The 16,256-nt window shown below is 39.5% G+C and overlaps 1 protein-coding gene across 2 annotated transcripts in view; it reads right to left on the bottom strand.

Annotated features, from left to right (window-relative positions):
* Positions 1–4,886: 4,886 nt before the first annotated feature.
* The window catches only part of reck (reversion-inducing-cysteine-rich protein with kazal motifs), a 69,279-nt gene continuing 57,909 nt past the window's right edge, over positions 4,887–16,256 (bottom strand). Inside the window, exons 18-22 of one of the 2 annotated variants that reach the window (XM_044104467.1) lie at positions 14,827–14,866; positions 14,656–14,748; positions 14,502–14,575; positions 10,193–10,348; positions 4,887–7,794 (exon numbers count right to left, since the gene is read on the bottom strand). In XM_044104467.1, the coding sequence (XP_043960402.1) occupies positions 7,582–7,794; positions 10,193–10,348; positions 14,502–14,575; positions 14,656–14,748; positions 14,827–14,866 (576 nt within the window). In that variant the 3' untranslated portion in view covers positions 4,887–7,581. Of the gene's footprint in view, positions 7,795–10,192; positions 10,349–14,501; positions 14,576–14,655; positions 14,867–16,256 lie in introns of both variants that reach the window. The other variant, XM_044104466.1, reaches the window with a different exon arrangement.

Genomic DNA, 16,256 nt, shown 5'->3' on the forward strand with positions numbered 1-16,256 from the left:
TGCCAAGCCGGACTTTCGCTCCACCAGCCCAGCTCCAGCGTTTTTGGGACCAGCCCCAGCGCCCCCAGAGCTTCCTGCGTCCGAGCCTGCAGCACCTCCAAAGCTCGCAGTAGCCCCCTCTCCTGCCGTTCCAGAGACTGCTTCTCCTGCCCTCGCCATACCTCCAGCCGCCGCTGTCCCTGCTTGTCCTGTCCCTGTAAGTAGATCTCCCTCCGAGCTTCCTAGTTCTCCCCCGGAGCCTCCTAGTGTCCCTTCCGAGCCCCCTAGCGTGTCCCAGAGGCCCCTAGCGTCCCCTCTGAGCTTCCCAGTCCCTCCTCAGAGCTTCCTAGTGCCCCTTCAGAGTTTTCTCCTTGTGCTTCCTAAGAGCTCCCTAGTGTTTCCTGTGACTCCTCGTTGCTCCCTAGTGTTCCTAATGTTTCTTCGTTGTCCCCTAGTATTAATTTGTCGCCCTCTGGTGTTTCTCCTGAGTCTCCTAGTGACCCTTTGTTGCCCCCTAGTGTTTCGTTGCCTCCCAGTATCCTCAGTGTGGCTCCTAGCGTCCCCAGTGTGCCTTCTAGGGCAGTGTTTCCCAATTCCAGTCCTCGGGGCCCCCCTGCCTGCATGTTTTAGGTGTTTCCCTTCTGCCACACACCTGGTTGAATCTTTGGGTGATTAACAGGCTCCTGCAGTACGTGGTCGCTGCAGAAGATGTCACGCAATCATTTGAATCAGCTGTTCTGGTATAGAGGCACATCTAAAACATGCAGGCAAGGGGGCCCGAGGACTGGAATTGGGAAACACTGTTCTAGTGCCTTCACTAAGGGGCGACCCCCTCCTCCCGAGTCCCAGCCTACCTGTGCTCCTCCCAAGACTCTTCGTCGCTGCCTCCGGGCGACCCCAGGGACTCTTCGTTGCCGCCTCCGGGCGACCACAGGGACTCTTCGTCGCCGCCTCCGGGCGGCCCCCGAGACTCCTCGGTGCCGCAGACGGCCACTGGACCTCCCTAGTGGTCCCCGCATCCTGCGCCGCGGAGGGCCGCCGGACCTCCCCCGCGGGTTCCACCTCCTGTGCCTCCGCCCACTCTGTTGAGTTGTTCTTTTTGTTGTTTATAGAATCTGGATCCCCATCCAGCACCCCTCCACCCACCCTTGTTGTGTTTTTGTTTTTGGACTTGTTTGGGCGTCTGGTATAGCCGCCCTTGAGGGGAAGTACTGTGAGGATTTGGGTTTTTCTGTGTTGATCTGTGTATTTAGTTTGAGTTTCCTGTGTCTCTGAGTCCCTGTGTTGTCATGTCCTCCCCTTGATTGTTTCCCAGGTGTGTCTCATTCCCCGATTACCTTTTGTGTATTTAACTCCACCTGTGTCCTTTGTTCCTCGCGGGGTCCTTGTCTATGCATCTAGTCAGTGTCGTTTGTCCATTCGTTGCCTCCAGTCACTACCGGTGCTGAGCCCTGGCTTTCTGCTCTGCTCTGCTGTGCTGCCTGATTGTTTGACTTTTGTGGACTATTCTATACAATAAATCATCATTTTCCCACATCTACCTGGATCCTCAGCGTCTGCCTCACCACCACACACCTGCATTTCATGACAGGCAACAGTAACTCAAGTAACCACTCATTACAAACAAGGTATGCAGAAGAGCATCTCTGAATGCACAACATGTCAAACCTTGAAGCAGCAGAAGACCACACCGGGCGACACTCCTGTCAGCTAAGAACAGGAAACTGAGGCTGCAATTCACACAGGGTCACTAAAATTGGACAGTAGAAGATTGGAAAAACATTGGCTGGTCTGAATGAGTCTCGAATTCTGCTGCGGCATTTAAATTGTAGGGTCAGAATTTGGCATCAACAACATGACAGCATGGATACATCCTGCCTTTTATCAATGGTTCAGGCTGGTGGTGGTGCAATGGTATGAAGGATACTTTCCTGGCAATCTTTGGGTCCATTAGTACCAATTGAGCATCGCGCCAACACCACAGCCTACCTGAGTATTGTGTCTGACCATGTCCATCCCTGTATGACCACATTGCATCCATCTTCTGATGGCTACTTCCAGCAGGATAACACACCATGTCGTAAAGCCTGAATTATCTCAGTCTGGTTTCTTGAATACAACAACGAGTTCACTGAAGTCGAATTGCCACCACAGTCACTAGATCTCAATCCAACAGGGAACCTTTGGGGTGTGGTGGAACGAGAGATTTACATCATGGATGTGCTACAGACAAATCTGCAGCAACTGCTTGATGCTATCAAGTCAATATGGACCAGACTCTCTCAGGAATGTTTCCAGTACCTTGTTGAATCTATGCCACAAAGGATTAAGGCAGTTCTGAAGGCAAAAGGGGTTACAACCTGGTACTAGCAATGTGTACCTAAGAAAGTAACTGGTGAGTGTATTTAGGCCAACATATTCAACTAATTGTGGATCCCTTGAAGGCTTTTTATGGCAGTAGGGGTATTTATTTGCCAGTAGCTTGACAGGAAGAGAGGGACAGAGAGAGTGAGAAGACATGCAGCACATGGTCCCAGTCTGGAATCAAACTAGGCACAGCAGCCTCTATCTGTGGTGCCATTCTGAGTCATGCCAAGAACAGACACTTTGATTTTAAAGGCTTTAATCGGCTCTTGTGGCCTTTATTTTAGGGTGGCCCTCTCTCACAACAGAAAAGGTTGTGAGAGAGGAAGGAAAGATGTGGAAAAGGTCAACAGCCTGGGACTCAAGCCTGTGACTGGGGGCCTATGTATGAGGGGTCACACGCTCTGCCACACTGCCCTCGCAGCGCCCCAAACAGACATTTTTAAATGGTAGTCTAGACTCAGAGCTGAAAAAAAAAACAGCAACCAATTTTACTTTTCTGTAATTATGGCTCTATTCTGAATTAAAGAATAAATGGTAATTATTTGATACTGGGTTGCATTATAAACTATGTTGGTTACAATGTGGTTGGTTGTAAATTTATTATGTATTTTTAATTATTATTCATGCTTTTAATGCCTGACTTATTTTCTTAATTAGCTGAGAACATTAAGGCCTGCAGAGCATTATTACAATAAGTGCATCACACGCACACAAGCAGTGGCAGAGTATGGGTGCTTTTGACTGACATAAACTCATTCTGATGGATACTTGATTGGCTCATAAGCGTGCTTTTGGAATCAAGATCCCTGCAAAATCTTAAACAACTTACACTGATAGCAACTGTTTTACCCCAATTCTTGTTTAGATACTAACAATGACGTTCCAACAAATTTAAACTACAACTCTGAACAGAAATGACGAAAGAGGAGTGAAAGAAAGCAGACTTTGTCATCAAATACAAGCAGTGGTTGATGTGGCTTATTTCTGCAAACATGGACTGTGCTCTGTTTGCCAAGCTGAAGTCCTTTCTAAAATTAATTAAACTATTAAATGAGATGATTTGTGTTGTTGTGAAAATGATGAGGAAGATGAAGCTGTGACTTTAAAACAAAAAGAGGAGTATCTTTATCAAGTTAAATCAAGAGCAAGATTCTTTTGGTGAGTGGAATCAAATTCAGTTCACCAAAACAATAAATAAACTAATAGGTGAAGTCTGAAGTGCTAAGGTTTTACAAAGCGGTGCATGTTTTTCTCACTGCAGAGATAGACATCAACAAAGAAAAGCTACCAGGATCAGCAAGATAGATGGAAAGAAAGTTCAGAAGTATCCAGTTGAAAATCAAAAAATGAGTAGAGGAGTCAAAGGTGTTGAAGAAATTCAAAAAAATGTAAGTGGAGATGAGGTGAAAGAAATCAAATGGTTAAAAAGAACAAGTAATGGAGAAAGATGTGATAGTCTTTCAGCCATGATCAAATTCCAGGGAGAATGTTTATGGAGTAAAGTATTCATTGGATATATGTTGAACATTTGAGATGCTTCAAATGTCAGATATTTTGATATCTAGCAGCAATTTGCAAAGGAAAGCAATGATTTGGAAGGTGTGCTGGTGAGTGTGAATATGTGAAATGTGAAAGGGCAGCTAAAGATGAAAGGCTGTAACTGTGGAGAACACACTGCTGCTTACTGTGGGTGTGAAGTTAGTAAAAGAGAACGGGCAATCCAAACAGTACGGAAGAGGATAAGGGCCACCGAAAAAAATAAAATAAAATTCTGACTTTCTGACTTTATTCTCAGAATTCTGACTTTAAAGTCAGAATTTTTTATTTTTTTTTTTCCGGTGGACCTTTTCCGTAAAAGACTGATTACTTATGCTAAAGCTGCAAAAACAAAAACAAACAAAAAAAATCAATGAGGAAGGCTGAATCTAACAGTAACATAAAATGTGAGACCAAAAGCTTTTGATGGATGCTCTAAAATGGCTAATATCTCATTGATAGTAAAAAAAAAAAGATTTTGTGCTATTTATGGTGGGAGTGATTCATTGTTGGCTCAGACAGTAAAGAAAAGCAAAAAAATCTAAATTACAGTAAGGGCTGCATAAAAGCATGTTGGTGTTAAAAGTTGGATATGAAACTGTTGAAAGCAGAACGTTTGAGTAACACTTACTCAGAAGTTCTGCCTAGACATAAAAATATTTCAGTGGAATGTTAGAAGTATCATCTCGATTGGGCAAGGTTTTAATTATTCCATTTCAAAATTACTATATAAACCTAAAGTTATATTCAAGAAACTTGGTTAAAACTAGAGCTAGATAGAGGTAATGGAAGAGGTGGAGGAATGAGGATATTTATACAAAACAATATATTCTGAAGCGTAGTTAATAAGAAAATAATGTTTAACTATAAACAGGTATGGATAAAGCAATAAATATAATGCATGTAAAGACTTAAAGAGGTAGCATTATGTTTATTATAGCACAATCAAGTAACTATACTAACTATCATTGAATCCAAAATTATCCAAAGAACAGAGTCAAGACTCAGATTGTAGAACTTTATATAGTAATAATAAAAATGAAAACAATAACAGATGGAGGAAGATTGGCCAGGGTTCCCTGCTACAGAGCTGCCCAACACAATAATACTGATAGAGATAGCAACATATTGCTGTACAGGTAGACAAACATGAGAACCAGACAACACACACTGGAGTACACACCAGGAATAAAGATATTTTCATCATGCAATAATAATAATAATAATAATAATAATAATAATAATAATAATAATAATAATAATAAAAATAATACCAGCTGGTTTTAAAAACATGGGGCATCATTACAAATCATTATCAAGTCTATTGCAAATACAGACATTTCTAAACAAATACAGATTTATTGCATCTTCAATAATACTTCATATAAGACTACATGCAAGCCAACCTGTGAAAAACAAAACTTCTCCAGCCCACATATGCTACAGGTAGGAACTAGCTGATTGTCCTTTTGTTATTTTAATGGCTTCTCATTCTTACTGTCTACAGAGACAGTTCATTCTCTTCAGAGATATAGCACCAACCAAGGGACAGGAAGTCCAACCTTTATATGGTCATGGACCATTCACCTGGTGATAGAACACAAGGAGAGGCTTTTGTTTGAGATGGTGCTCATCAAATATAAAACAGTCTTTGGCTACAATCAGAATTCACTGATGTAGCTTCACACATTCAGACTGCAGTTCTTGTTTTTAAACTTTTTGAGCCCCACATCAGATGAGGCATTCGCTAAAAGCTCAAAGTCACCATGGAAAAATCGCCAACTCTATCTTTATCAGGTGACGTGAAAAATGTTGTAAAGTCTGCAGCAGACCCGGACCTGCATTCTTCATCAGTTAAGATTAGTATGGAACAACAGCAGTGCCACAAAAAAAGATAAAATATGAGGAAATACACTCTGTAAATAAATTAATGTGTAAATAAAGGTAAAAACAATTAATGATGAAAATACCTATAAGAGCAAAAGGAAGATATAAGAGAAAATTGAAGACTGTGAAAATATTAATATTTTTTACTACTGTGTAAAACAAGCATAGACACACAGCTATAAAGAATGGTGCAACTTGAATGTGAATTAATTAGCCCCAGGAACAGGTATTTCAATGACTTAACACAAGGAGAGCTCTAGAAGAGCAACATAAAGTATTACTCACAAGCTAACCAATAAGTTCCACAAGCAGTATGGCTGACATGCTTCATACAAGCCGAGTGATGCTGCTTATTACAACTACCAGGTTTCCTATGTCTGTTGAGCTCTGATGTTTTACAAGCAGACACTCCAGCAAAGGTCTGTAATACATCACTGAACTCTTCATGCTACGCTTAATGCTTCGGCTCCTTGAAAATTAAATCATTTACAAAATCATTCTGATTGGCAAGAAATTCGCTGGAAACATGACAAAGCAATGACATTTCTTTTGTCTGTCAGTACAGTTTTTCTTGCCATTTTCACAGGAATGAATAAATCTCTTTTGCTGATTCAAATAATTTTAATTTTAGCTAATTTAAAAAATGAGCTAAAAAAATGTTTAGTTACATTTTTTTTGTTTTTATTTTTCTACATCTTGAGCTCATAAGTTTTTTAAAATGTCGGTCTTTGTTTTTGTCATTTGTTTTCTACAGTTCTTTCCATTTTTCTGCAGCACTTTTGTTGATCTGAACAGAAAGGTTTACTTGAGCTCAGAATGGAAAGATAAGACAGTTAACTAAAAGGAGGTAGATCAGGAGAAACTGGGAAAACCTTAAATGTAAAACTGGAAGCTAAAATAAAAACAATTAAAAAATATATGTAAAGAATATTCAAAGTACATTAAAATAAAATTATAACATGTTTCTTAACATAACTAATAGTTGACATTAAATAAAGTTTTTTTTTAACACATCTTTCTGTATCTACATCTATTGATTCTATTTGTTGCTACTTGCATATTTTGTAATTGTGTGTATATGCTCCCTATATTTTGTGGCACTTTAAGCATTCCATAATTTTAGGGCACTTTTTTTTTTATCAGAAGAGGAGTCTGATCTTAAAGGCTGGATCCGAGGAGGTCCAGGTTTGCTGGACCTGACCCAGTCTATAACACTGCTGAGGTTCAAACACTAGGTCCACACAGACATCACATGCATGTGCCTGTACATGTGGTCAACACTGAGGCTTCATCACACACATGTTGGTCTGACTGTCAACACACACCTCTTCAATCACCACCAGTGATTGGGTGTGTGTTTATGTAAATACATTTGTCATAAAGATGTGTTGCAAAATGAGGTCACTTTTCCTCTGTGTCTTGGATCTGCGACCAGACACACGCATACACATGCACGCAAAGAGTGTGTCATCAACCTTAACACCTTTCAAAGAGTCTGTTCCTGACATAACACTGTTGATATAAAGCTAGGTATTTCTTAGAGGTCAAGTACACAGACAAACACGCACACACAGGCCCTCGCACACACACACCCTCCACTGAGGGGGAAACCCAGTGAGTAACTCATCAATTAATAATACTTTATAGATGGTCTATAATAAGAACTTTTTCCCCAGCTTGATTGTTTAAGACGCAACAGTCAATGGGAATGATTGTCAGAATGGCCTCCTTGTCCTTTTCCATGGCAACCCAAACAGTCTCAGGAAAAGGGCACATGGGGGAAAAAACAGGAGGAAGAATCGGCACTTAAAGCTACAGGAGTCTAGGAGTCGCCATGATGATGAGAAGCAGGCAGAAGCAGAGGATCATGGGTACAGGTGCCGGCAGAGAGCCCCCAGAGTGGATAGACGAGGTCTTGATCTCGGAGCTGAGGAAGGCGGACAGCGGAACATGGGACACCAGAGTGGGGCTAGCGTAGTTGATGAGAGAATCAATTTTCTCGGCCTCCTTACTGCAGGCCTCCACCTGAAAAACACAAGAGTTTTGTTGCTTTCTGTGGGAGTCAGCACTGCACAATTCTCTAACTATTAATGTATTTTTAATTTCAGTTGTCTTTAAAAACACAGGGAGTAAGTAAATAATGGTTTACAGTAGGTTTGTGTGAAAAATGTTTTCACAATAATAAAAAATAAACCTTTCAGAAAAAGTAAGGTTGTTAATTATTATTATTTTATTTTTGCAAAAATGCTTTTTAAATGTTGCCATGAAAATAAGAAAGCTTTATGGGTTGAGCAGCATGGTGGAGAGTGGAGCCGTAAAAATATCCTCCAACCTCAGGTTTTTGTCATCTGAAAACAATCTAAGACAGTATTAAAAATATTCATTTCCCTGCAAACATTTCATTCTTTCTCCCAGCAGGTTTGTAAATGAATTTATTTATTTAATAAAGTATTTTTGAATTTCAATTTAATTGAATAATATCCAGTCTTCTGCACACTAACTCACCTGATAAAAGACTTTAACAATTTTTTTTGCAGATATTTAGAGATTGTTTTTGGATAATTAGTATTTTCTTCAATTTTTATAAGCTGCTTTGTTGACCAATTTTTATTTTTAATTTAGTAGTAGTAGCTTTGATTGTTAAATAAAGTTTAGTGTTTTCATACCGCAAATAAATCCATTTAATTTTCTAATTATGGTTCCAGTTTATTCCATTGATCTCCAAACCAACCTGGCCCTGACTGCAATCCCAGACTTCATCCATTCAAAGCCAACAGAATATATTTGTTACACACAAGACCACTGACATACTTCAGTGTATTACAGGAGTGTCTTCATTCTGTAAAAACAGAAATTATAATCTTAATAGTTGCTTTGCTGAGATTCTATGACTTCTATGGCTGATATGATAGCAGCGGCTCATAGGCTTATAGAAACATTCATAGCTTTCTATTTTTTCATTGTATTTTTCCTACATTGGACATTCTCTTCATACGTCAAATGTATTGATACTGAAATAAATGGATTCCTGAGAACAACTAGCTGTGCCTATAAATGATTTTTAAAGACCCCAGCCGGCCTTTTTCTTATTTAGCTTAGCATCATCAACTTTAACTCACATTAATAGAGGCCTATTCCACTGTCATGGAAAGCAGATTATGCAAAATTTAAATGTTAGCAGTGGTGCAGTCAGTCTTTTCTAATAATTGCAGAGCACATATTTACAGGACAAAAGACCAAAAATCTGAATAAAAATAGAGAGTTGCAGCTGAAAACAGCAATATGCTATTAGTGCTTCTCAGCAAATGCCACTAGACATAAATTTATTATTGTTTCACTAATCTCAAAACACAGAGATAATTTTTTTTTCTCTTAGGATTCAAAAGCTTTCTGTAGAACAATTCCTTGTTCCAAGTAGAAAGGCAGGAGTGGTATCTGGCTGTGAGAACATGAGAAAGAATTCAATCATATTCAGATAAAGATTGAACTCAAAAGACAAAGGAAGTAGACTTGTTGGGTTAATGGGTTAATGTTAATAAAGCATGTAACATTAACCCAGGATCACAGGTATATTTTGTGATTTAGTAAAAATTTGCTGTGGTTTTAAAATCTTCAAACTTGACTTAAACAGCCATGAAAACCACTTAATCATGACAAACAAAGAATGGCAAAGAAATGGAGAAAAGGTAAAGAGATAAAGAAGACAGATAAATTCTCATCCTTCCAGCAGCAAACAGTGATCACGGACATTTTTGATGAGGAGAATAATTAACAGTAAACCAGATTGAATTGGCAAGGTGTTTGAGTCATTGTAAATAAAACAAATTAGACATTGAAAAAGCACCATGAGGCAAAGCAATAAAAATACTCTGGTTCCACTCAACTGTCAAAGACATTCATATTTTGCTTCCACACAGAGTGTTCTATCTTTTCCTGCTTGAGGAAAACCCACGAATGAGATGCGGCCGCTTGTCTATGTTGTGCACAGGCAGGATGTTATTACGCTGCATCATGACCAAACCAATTAAAAGGTAGATGCCATTGGTAGGAATGGGAAGACTGGTGGGCAATCCCAAGGAAAAAGAAGAAGATTCACTGTGTAATGCTGCCATGTCCAGACGGAATCTGGTTTTTAGCAGAATGAAAAACCTTGTTAATCCACCAAGGATCTCAGCAGGAAGTGGGGTGGTTGTCCCGTCAGACGGTCAGTTCCCAAAACCACACACACGCACACACACGCCCCCCCCGCCCTCTCCATACACACACACACACATACACGCACACAAAAACCTCATAAAAGCGCACATTGGGGTCATGTGACCTAGATTATGATGTGCAGGGTTTTCCTTTAAGGAAGAAATGGGAATTCATTTTTTTCAAACACACTGCCATCATTTTGAGCATAACTGCATTTGTGTATCACCTGCAGAAGTGTTGGTTGGTGGTCCACTGGGGCAACAAGAACCACCAGCCTGTTGTCAATGCTCAGGTAGCCAAAGATGTCACACTGCGGCACGGAGATGTGGAGCCGGAGGATCTGCAGGACATCGTAGACGGCCACGGGCTGGTTCCTGTTCAGCTGCACAAAATACACCATCAAACACTCAAACTGCCACCAAACCCTTTCCTTTCTTTGAACAGAAGAGCTGTCTGTAAAGTGTGTTCTTGCACCATATTTATTCACTAAAAGCCTTGTTCAGAGAAAAAGAAAAAAGAAAAGAAAAACACTCTCTACTCATTCAGCTAAACAAGACCAGGAATGTTTAAAAAAATATTTTCATAAGTCTTTCATGATTTAAACTCTTTAGTCTGCAATCAGAATAAACAAAAAAATCTGAAATCATTATAAGAAATTATTAATATGAGAAACTAATATGAGACAAGTAGCTTTACATGTTTTGAGAGTGAATGAAATGCTAAGTGGCTAGCATGTGCACAGCGCTGTAATAAGGCTGAGGTCTGCTTCTCTACACAGACGTACCCAGTCGACTAGCTAAGCTGAACCTTATTCCCTGGAACTCTCTTCAAATAAGAGGCGTCCGGGCTGAGATAAAATAGCTTAAACAACTTAAGTTTTATGTTTATTGTGCATTTCATTGTACTGGCATTAATGCTTCACACTGTTCTAAGCACAGGAGAATGCTGCTGCAGAGCCTAGCAGTGATTCAACAATTTAAACTGAATTTAAGTTTGATCACTGATTAGGGCCCATGGTCTAAACATATTTTACATTTTTTAAGATTTTTTAAAATCACTTTTACTGATGAAGAGTCATTTTGTGTGTTTAGTCCATTTTACCAGAGTTTCCCTTCTAGCTGAGTTAGAGAAATTTTAGGACTCCTTTATTCCAAACTGTTTTTCCTGATTATGCATTCAGCTGTAGAGATTGTTTAAAATAGCAAAACATGAGATTCTTTATGCTCATTTAAGACACATTCCTATTGAATTTTCCCAGCATTTTTACAGCTGTGGGTTAGGGTTAGCTGTGGTTGTGACTGATGAATAGATTAACAATCAATAATCCAAAAGATTTTTAAATTCTAATTTAGTCAAAAATTAATAAAGCATTACTTTATCAAAGTTACAGGTATTTTTTTACAACACTGTGGTGCATGATTTATGCCACCTTAAATTGGGATGAAGTTTGGAACGTATTATTAATCATAAACTAATTGTAAGTCCCAAAAACACTGGAATGAGAACTCATTCCAGGAAGAAGTGAATAACAAATATTGACTCAGGCCTGGCGAGTTTCACAGGTGTGTGTTAAAATTTCGGCAGCAAACCAGCAAAACGCAAAGAACTTTGCACAGTTTTTCCCCGAAAACTAACCGAGTGACTTGAGTAATGCTGTTGAATGCAGGTAATGTTAGCTAAATGATATCTAGCTAATGCCAATATATTACATTAAGCTTGTTAACATGTACAGAGTACTGATGTTATCTATGTTCAAAAGTGGGTACTACAGGTAGGGCCAGCCCAACGCATAAGTAAACTAAGCAGCTGTTTAGAGCCCCAAGGCTACTAAGGGCTCACATCAGTGGCCCTTTTTTTCTATTAAGTAATCATTTCTATTGCTTCTGAAGCAAAAACTTGGGCGTGGAAAGAGTTTGGAGAGGCCATAGAGAAAAATTCCGCACGGCATTGAGGCGATTCTGGTCCACCATCCGGCGTCTAAGGAGAGTTGGTGCATTGCAGCACCAACACTGTTTATAGTGGGGATGGTGTGCTGCTGACCTAGACTAGGGACATTGTGGGCCTGTGGGCAGAGTACTTCGAAGACCTCCTTAAACCAACCAACATGCCTTCCATTGAAGAAGCTGAGCCTGGGGACACTTTCCAATCTCTGGGGAGATTCATCCTGGGTTCCTGGATGTTGTAGGGTTGTGTTGGCTGATGCGACTCCGCAATATTGCATGGACCTCGGGGTCCATGGTTGACTGGGATGGCGGTCTACCTATTCAAAAAGGGGGACTGGTGGGTCCCTAGCAAGGTCTATTCAGGGGTCGTGGAGAGGACGGTCCATCGGATAGTCGAACCTTTGATTAAGGAAGAGCAGTGTGGTTTTCGTCCTGGTCGTGGAACACTGAACCAGCTCTACACCCTCAGCAGGGTCCTGGAGAGTGCGTGCGAGTTCGCCCACGCAGCTTCCAGGATCGGTGTAGGCCATGTGTTTTGTGGACTTGGAGTAGGCGTTTGACCGTGCCCCTCGGGGAACCCTGTGGGGGATCTCCGGGTGTATGGGGTACAAAGCCCTTTGATACGGGCTGTATCAAAGTGATACAGACCTTTGATACGGGCTGTAGTGTATCAGTCCGTATCAACACACGGACAGCCAAGTCTGTGCGACTCGGCTATAGTGACCAAGTCTCTCAGAGTATCTGACTTGGACTCGTTTTGGCTTCATCAGGTTGTGATCTGATTGCAGCCAGTCCACATTGTTAGCAGAACTAGAGGGCCCTAAAACCAAACTTTGCTTAGGCCCACATTTACTTGAGTAACTTTTTTGGGAAAAATGGTACTTGCGGTAGTAGTTTTACTGCAGTTTACTATTGTTGTTTACTTGAGTAATATTATTATTGCTACATAGATTGATTTTGCATTTAAAGAAATAAACTTCAGCGATTAGAAACATTAGATTCTTAGATTTTTGCAACATATGAGCATATGTTTATGCAAATTTGAACATAATTATTCAACAATTTATACATGTCACTGTTTACATCTGTGTTGTTTATTGTTTATTTGTACTAATAAACATGGTTATCTTATTTGTTACATACAGGTTTTTTATGTCTTTATATCAAAATAAAACCTTGTTTTCTGAAATAAATATAAAAGAAAAAAATGTAATTTATATGAACAATATACACTGTAACTAAAATCTGTTTTATTTAAAAAATTCACCTCCTCAATGCTGAGCCGTTATAGTGCCAGGCATCAAAATGAAGTCCCAGATACACCCAGGATAAACTCAGGAATACAACCATCCTACAAATTACTCAGTTGCTTTTTATAAATTATTTCAAAGAAATGTATTGTTTACATAATATTTTTTTCTACAGCAGGAGAAGCTGTGTCAAAAAAACAGAACAGGCTAAAGTTCAAAATGTTGGAAAAAGTAATTTTTCATTTTCATCATTTGGTACATGTTCACATTATTTATTGACTGTATCGAAGAATATCAAATATATTTTGAATTTAACTAAAGATATGACATAATACAATATAGAATATACAATAAAATACAATGACTTAAATTTTATTGTTTAGATTAGGTCATCAAATCAGTCTGTTAACTATGTTGCCTGTAGGGATTTTTAATGTCCAGCAGGTGTCAGTATTCAGTGACACAGTATTGACATAGTATCAATACGGTTTTGCTATGGGTAGAAACGATACATGACGCCTCATTTACCCATCACTACAATTGGCCATGCCAATGGGTTTGACACATTTTTGAGTTATGGCACCCCCAAATGGATCCATCAAGAAATCACAACCTCCAACCTTTGCAAGCACACAATACAAACTCGTTGTGCTATTTAGTGTTCTTTCAGTGAATTAAAAATAAAAAAAATATTTTTAATTTAAAAAATATATACGTGTTGTGAAAAAAACCATTTAATCTTTATTTAACCAGAAAGAAAAATTTACAATTTCAACCTTTAGATATTTCACAATTGACTTTGTCCTATTTATTATGCAGTAATACACAGGCACATAGTGTGCTTCTTTTTTTAATATTATTCTTCTCAGTTGCACATTTCTTTGATTGGAATGTGCTATTTTAATAACAGCACAGTATTTTCTCATGGAATAAATTTGTATTCTATAGTTTGTTATTTTTTAGATTTGATGTTTTTGTTGTTTTTTGTGTAAATATACATGATTTGACTTGCCTGACACTTTGCCGTTGATACAAATGAGTTTCCCCATAGAGAGATAATAAAGGCAACTTATACTCTATTCCATAGGTTTTAAATAAAGTCATAAAAATGTTGATTTTCTTCTTGAAGAAAAAAAAATTCTATGCCGTTTATATCAGTCACAGGTAATTTAAGGTAACATAAAATTAAATTAAGGTTTAATCTGCTTAAAAGTCACTTAGGCAAATAAGGTCAGGAGCATCCAGAGGATTGAGTTTGTGGAGTTATCAGACTGAATATCTTTGCTGATATGGACAAGAGAAAACAGATGGACCCTACAGCTCAGCTGGAAGCCCCACATACCTTTGAGAAAGTGTTAATCTGCTTCTGGCTCCAGAGGATCTGCAGCATGCTGGCACATATGGGACAACAGGCTCCTGGAAAACAAGTAAAATATAAGGGGCCACACTGTCCCTTGTGGACTCTTCTAGCTACTGCGTGGTGTTGCTATGCTCACCAGGTGGGATTAAGGGGTGGCAGCCTGGCCTTGATATCGGTGGACAGGACACCTCACTACACACTGAATCTAGAGCCAAATCGGATAAGGCCCCTACAGCACGACAGGGACCCTCGTAGTCAACAGCCACACGGTCAGAGAAGGCCTCACACACTGTGTTGTATGTCTCACCGTTGTGACCACAGACTTCGCTTTTCTTCTTGCAGGCCTCCTGAGGACAGAGTTTCGATTAGATATTCTAAGCTCTAAAAAAAAACAATCACAGCAGCAGCTGTGCAATTCAGTAAGGTTTTTATTATATCCAGAATGTTACATGTCTGGGAAATTTCTTGGATCTCCGCTGGCAACCATTCAGGGTGTCTAAACACCTGGTAATACAGGGCGCAGTTTATTTACCTGAAGCTCCGCCAACTTACCAAAAGGTCCCCCTTGGAGCTGCATTCTACCCCACAGATAACCCTTTCCCTGCTAAGCTCCTCCAGACTAGCAGCAGCAATTAATAAGCACTGATGGAGCTGTCAGTCCGCTGAGCTGACCTAGGATCAATGTTGTGATGGCTAACTGAAGGGGTAGTGTTGGAAAAAATAAGAGGTTCTTAACCACTGAAACGCTCATGTGCCGTTTTTCCATTGTATTTAACAGGACTTTTTCTCACCAATGGAGAGCCTTGGAGAGACAAGGCTCTGACATGTTTTGATAAACATGTCAAAACTGGATGTATTAATCCAACAGAACTTCATAACTCATGGGAGTGGATGACTATGGTTGTAAGAGCTTACATAGTTTTGGATTTGAGAATACCAGAAACTTTTAGTCGTCCGCTGCTATAGTCAGAGTGAGGTGGGTAAAGCATATTCAAGAGCGAGAATGGGGGTCCGAGGGAATGGTAGAGTGGGACGAACGGGGGCAGAGGGTGTCGAAGAAGAAGGAGAGAAGGTGGGGGGTGAATTAAGGGGGCCAGGGGGCTATAGCGTATCATTAGAAAAGGGGGGGGCGAAGAAGGAAGGGGGAGGAGAGACATTCATGGCCCCCTCCCCCAGGGTCCCCCAGCCAGATGTGCTATTTTACATATATAATTATAAGTAATTTTCTCTATCAGAAATGTTGTATCTACCAGAGCATTCCTCTGGTCATTATCTTTCATTAGAGCCCTCATTGATGACTGTATGTCGAAGCACTGAGGAGTTACAGTCACTAGAAGTTTATATAGCAGATGCTGTCCAGGTGTGACATTTGGAGACTCCAAATAGAAATTCCAAATGGCACACCTGGACAACATCTGTACATCCTCAAAAATAAACATGTCCAAAATGACATTTCTTTTTGTGCTATTTTGATCAGTCTTGAAATCCATGAGCAGAATACTTTATTATAAAGATTTATTGTATTTTCCAATCCATATCGATAATAAATAAAAAAATCTGAGTGAAGCAGCATTTTTAAAATTTTTTTCACAATTCAAATGTAATAGCTACAAACTACTTACAGTTAAAAGTTTTTTTGACTGGAAAAATAGACAATTTAGCTTGTCATCTTCATAAAGAGACTAAGCTTTTCCATGTGCTGTTCAAGAACAGCAACTGATTTAATTTGGATATACC

Source organism: Gambusia affinis, linkage group LG21 (assembly GCF_019740435.1).
Source record: "Gambusia affinis linkage group LG21, SWU_Gaff_1.0, whole genome shotgun sequence".
Classification (NCBI taxonomy): Eukaryota; Metazoa; Chordata; class Actinopteri; order Cyprinodontiformes; family Poeciliidae; genus Gambusia; species Gambusia affinis.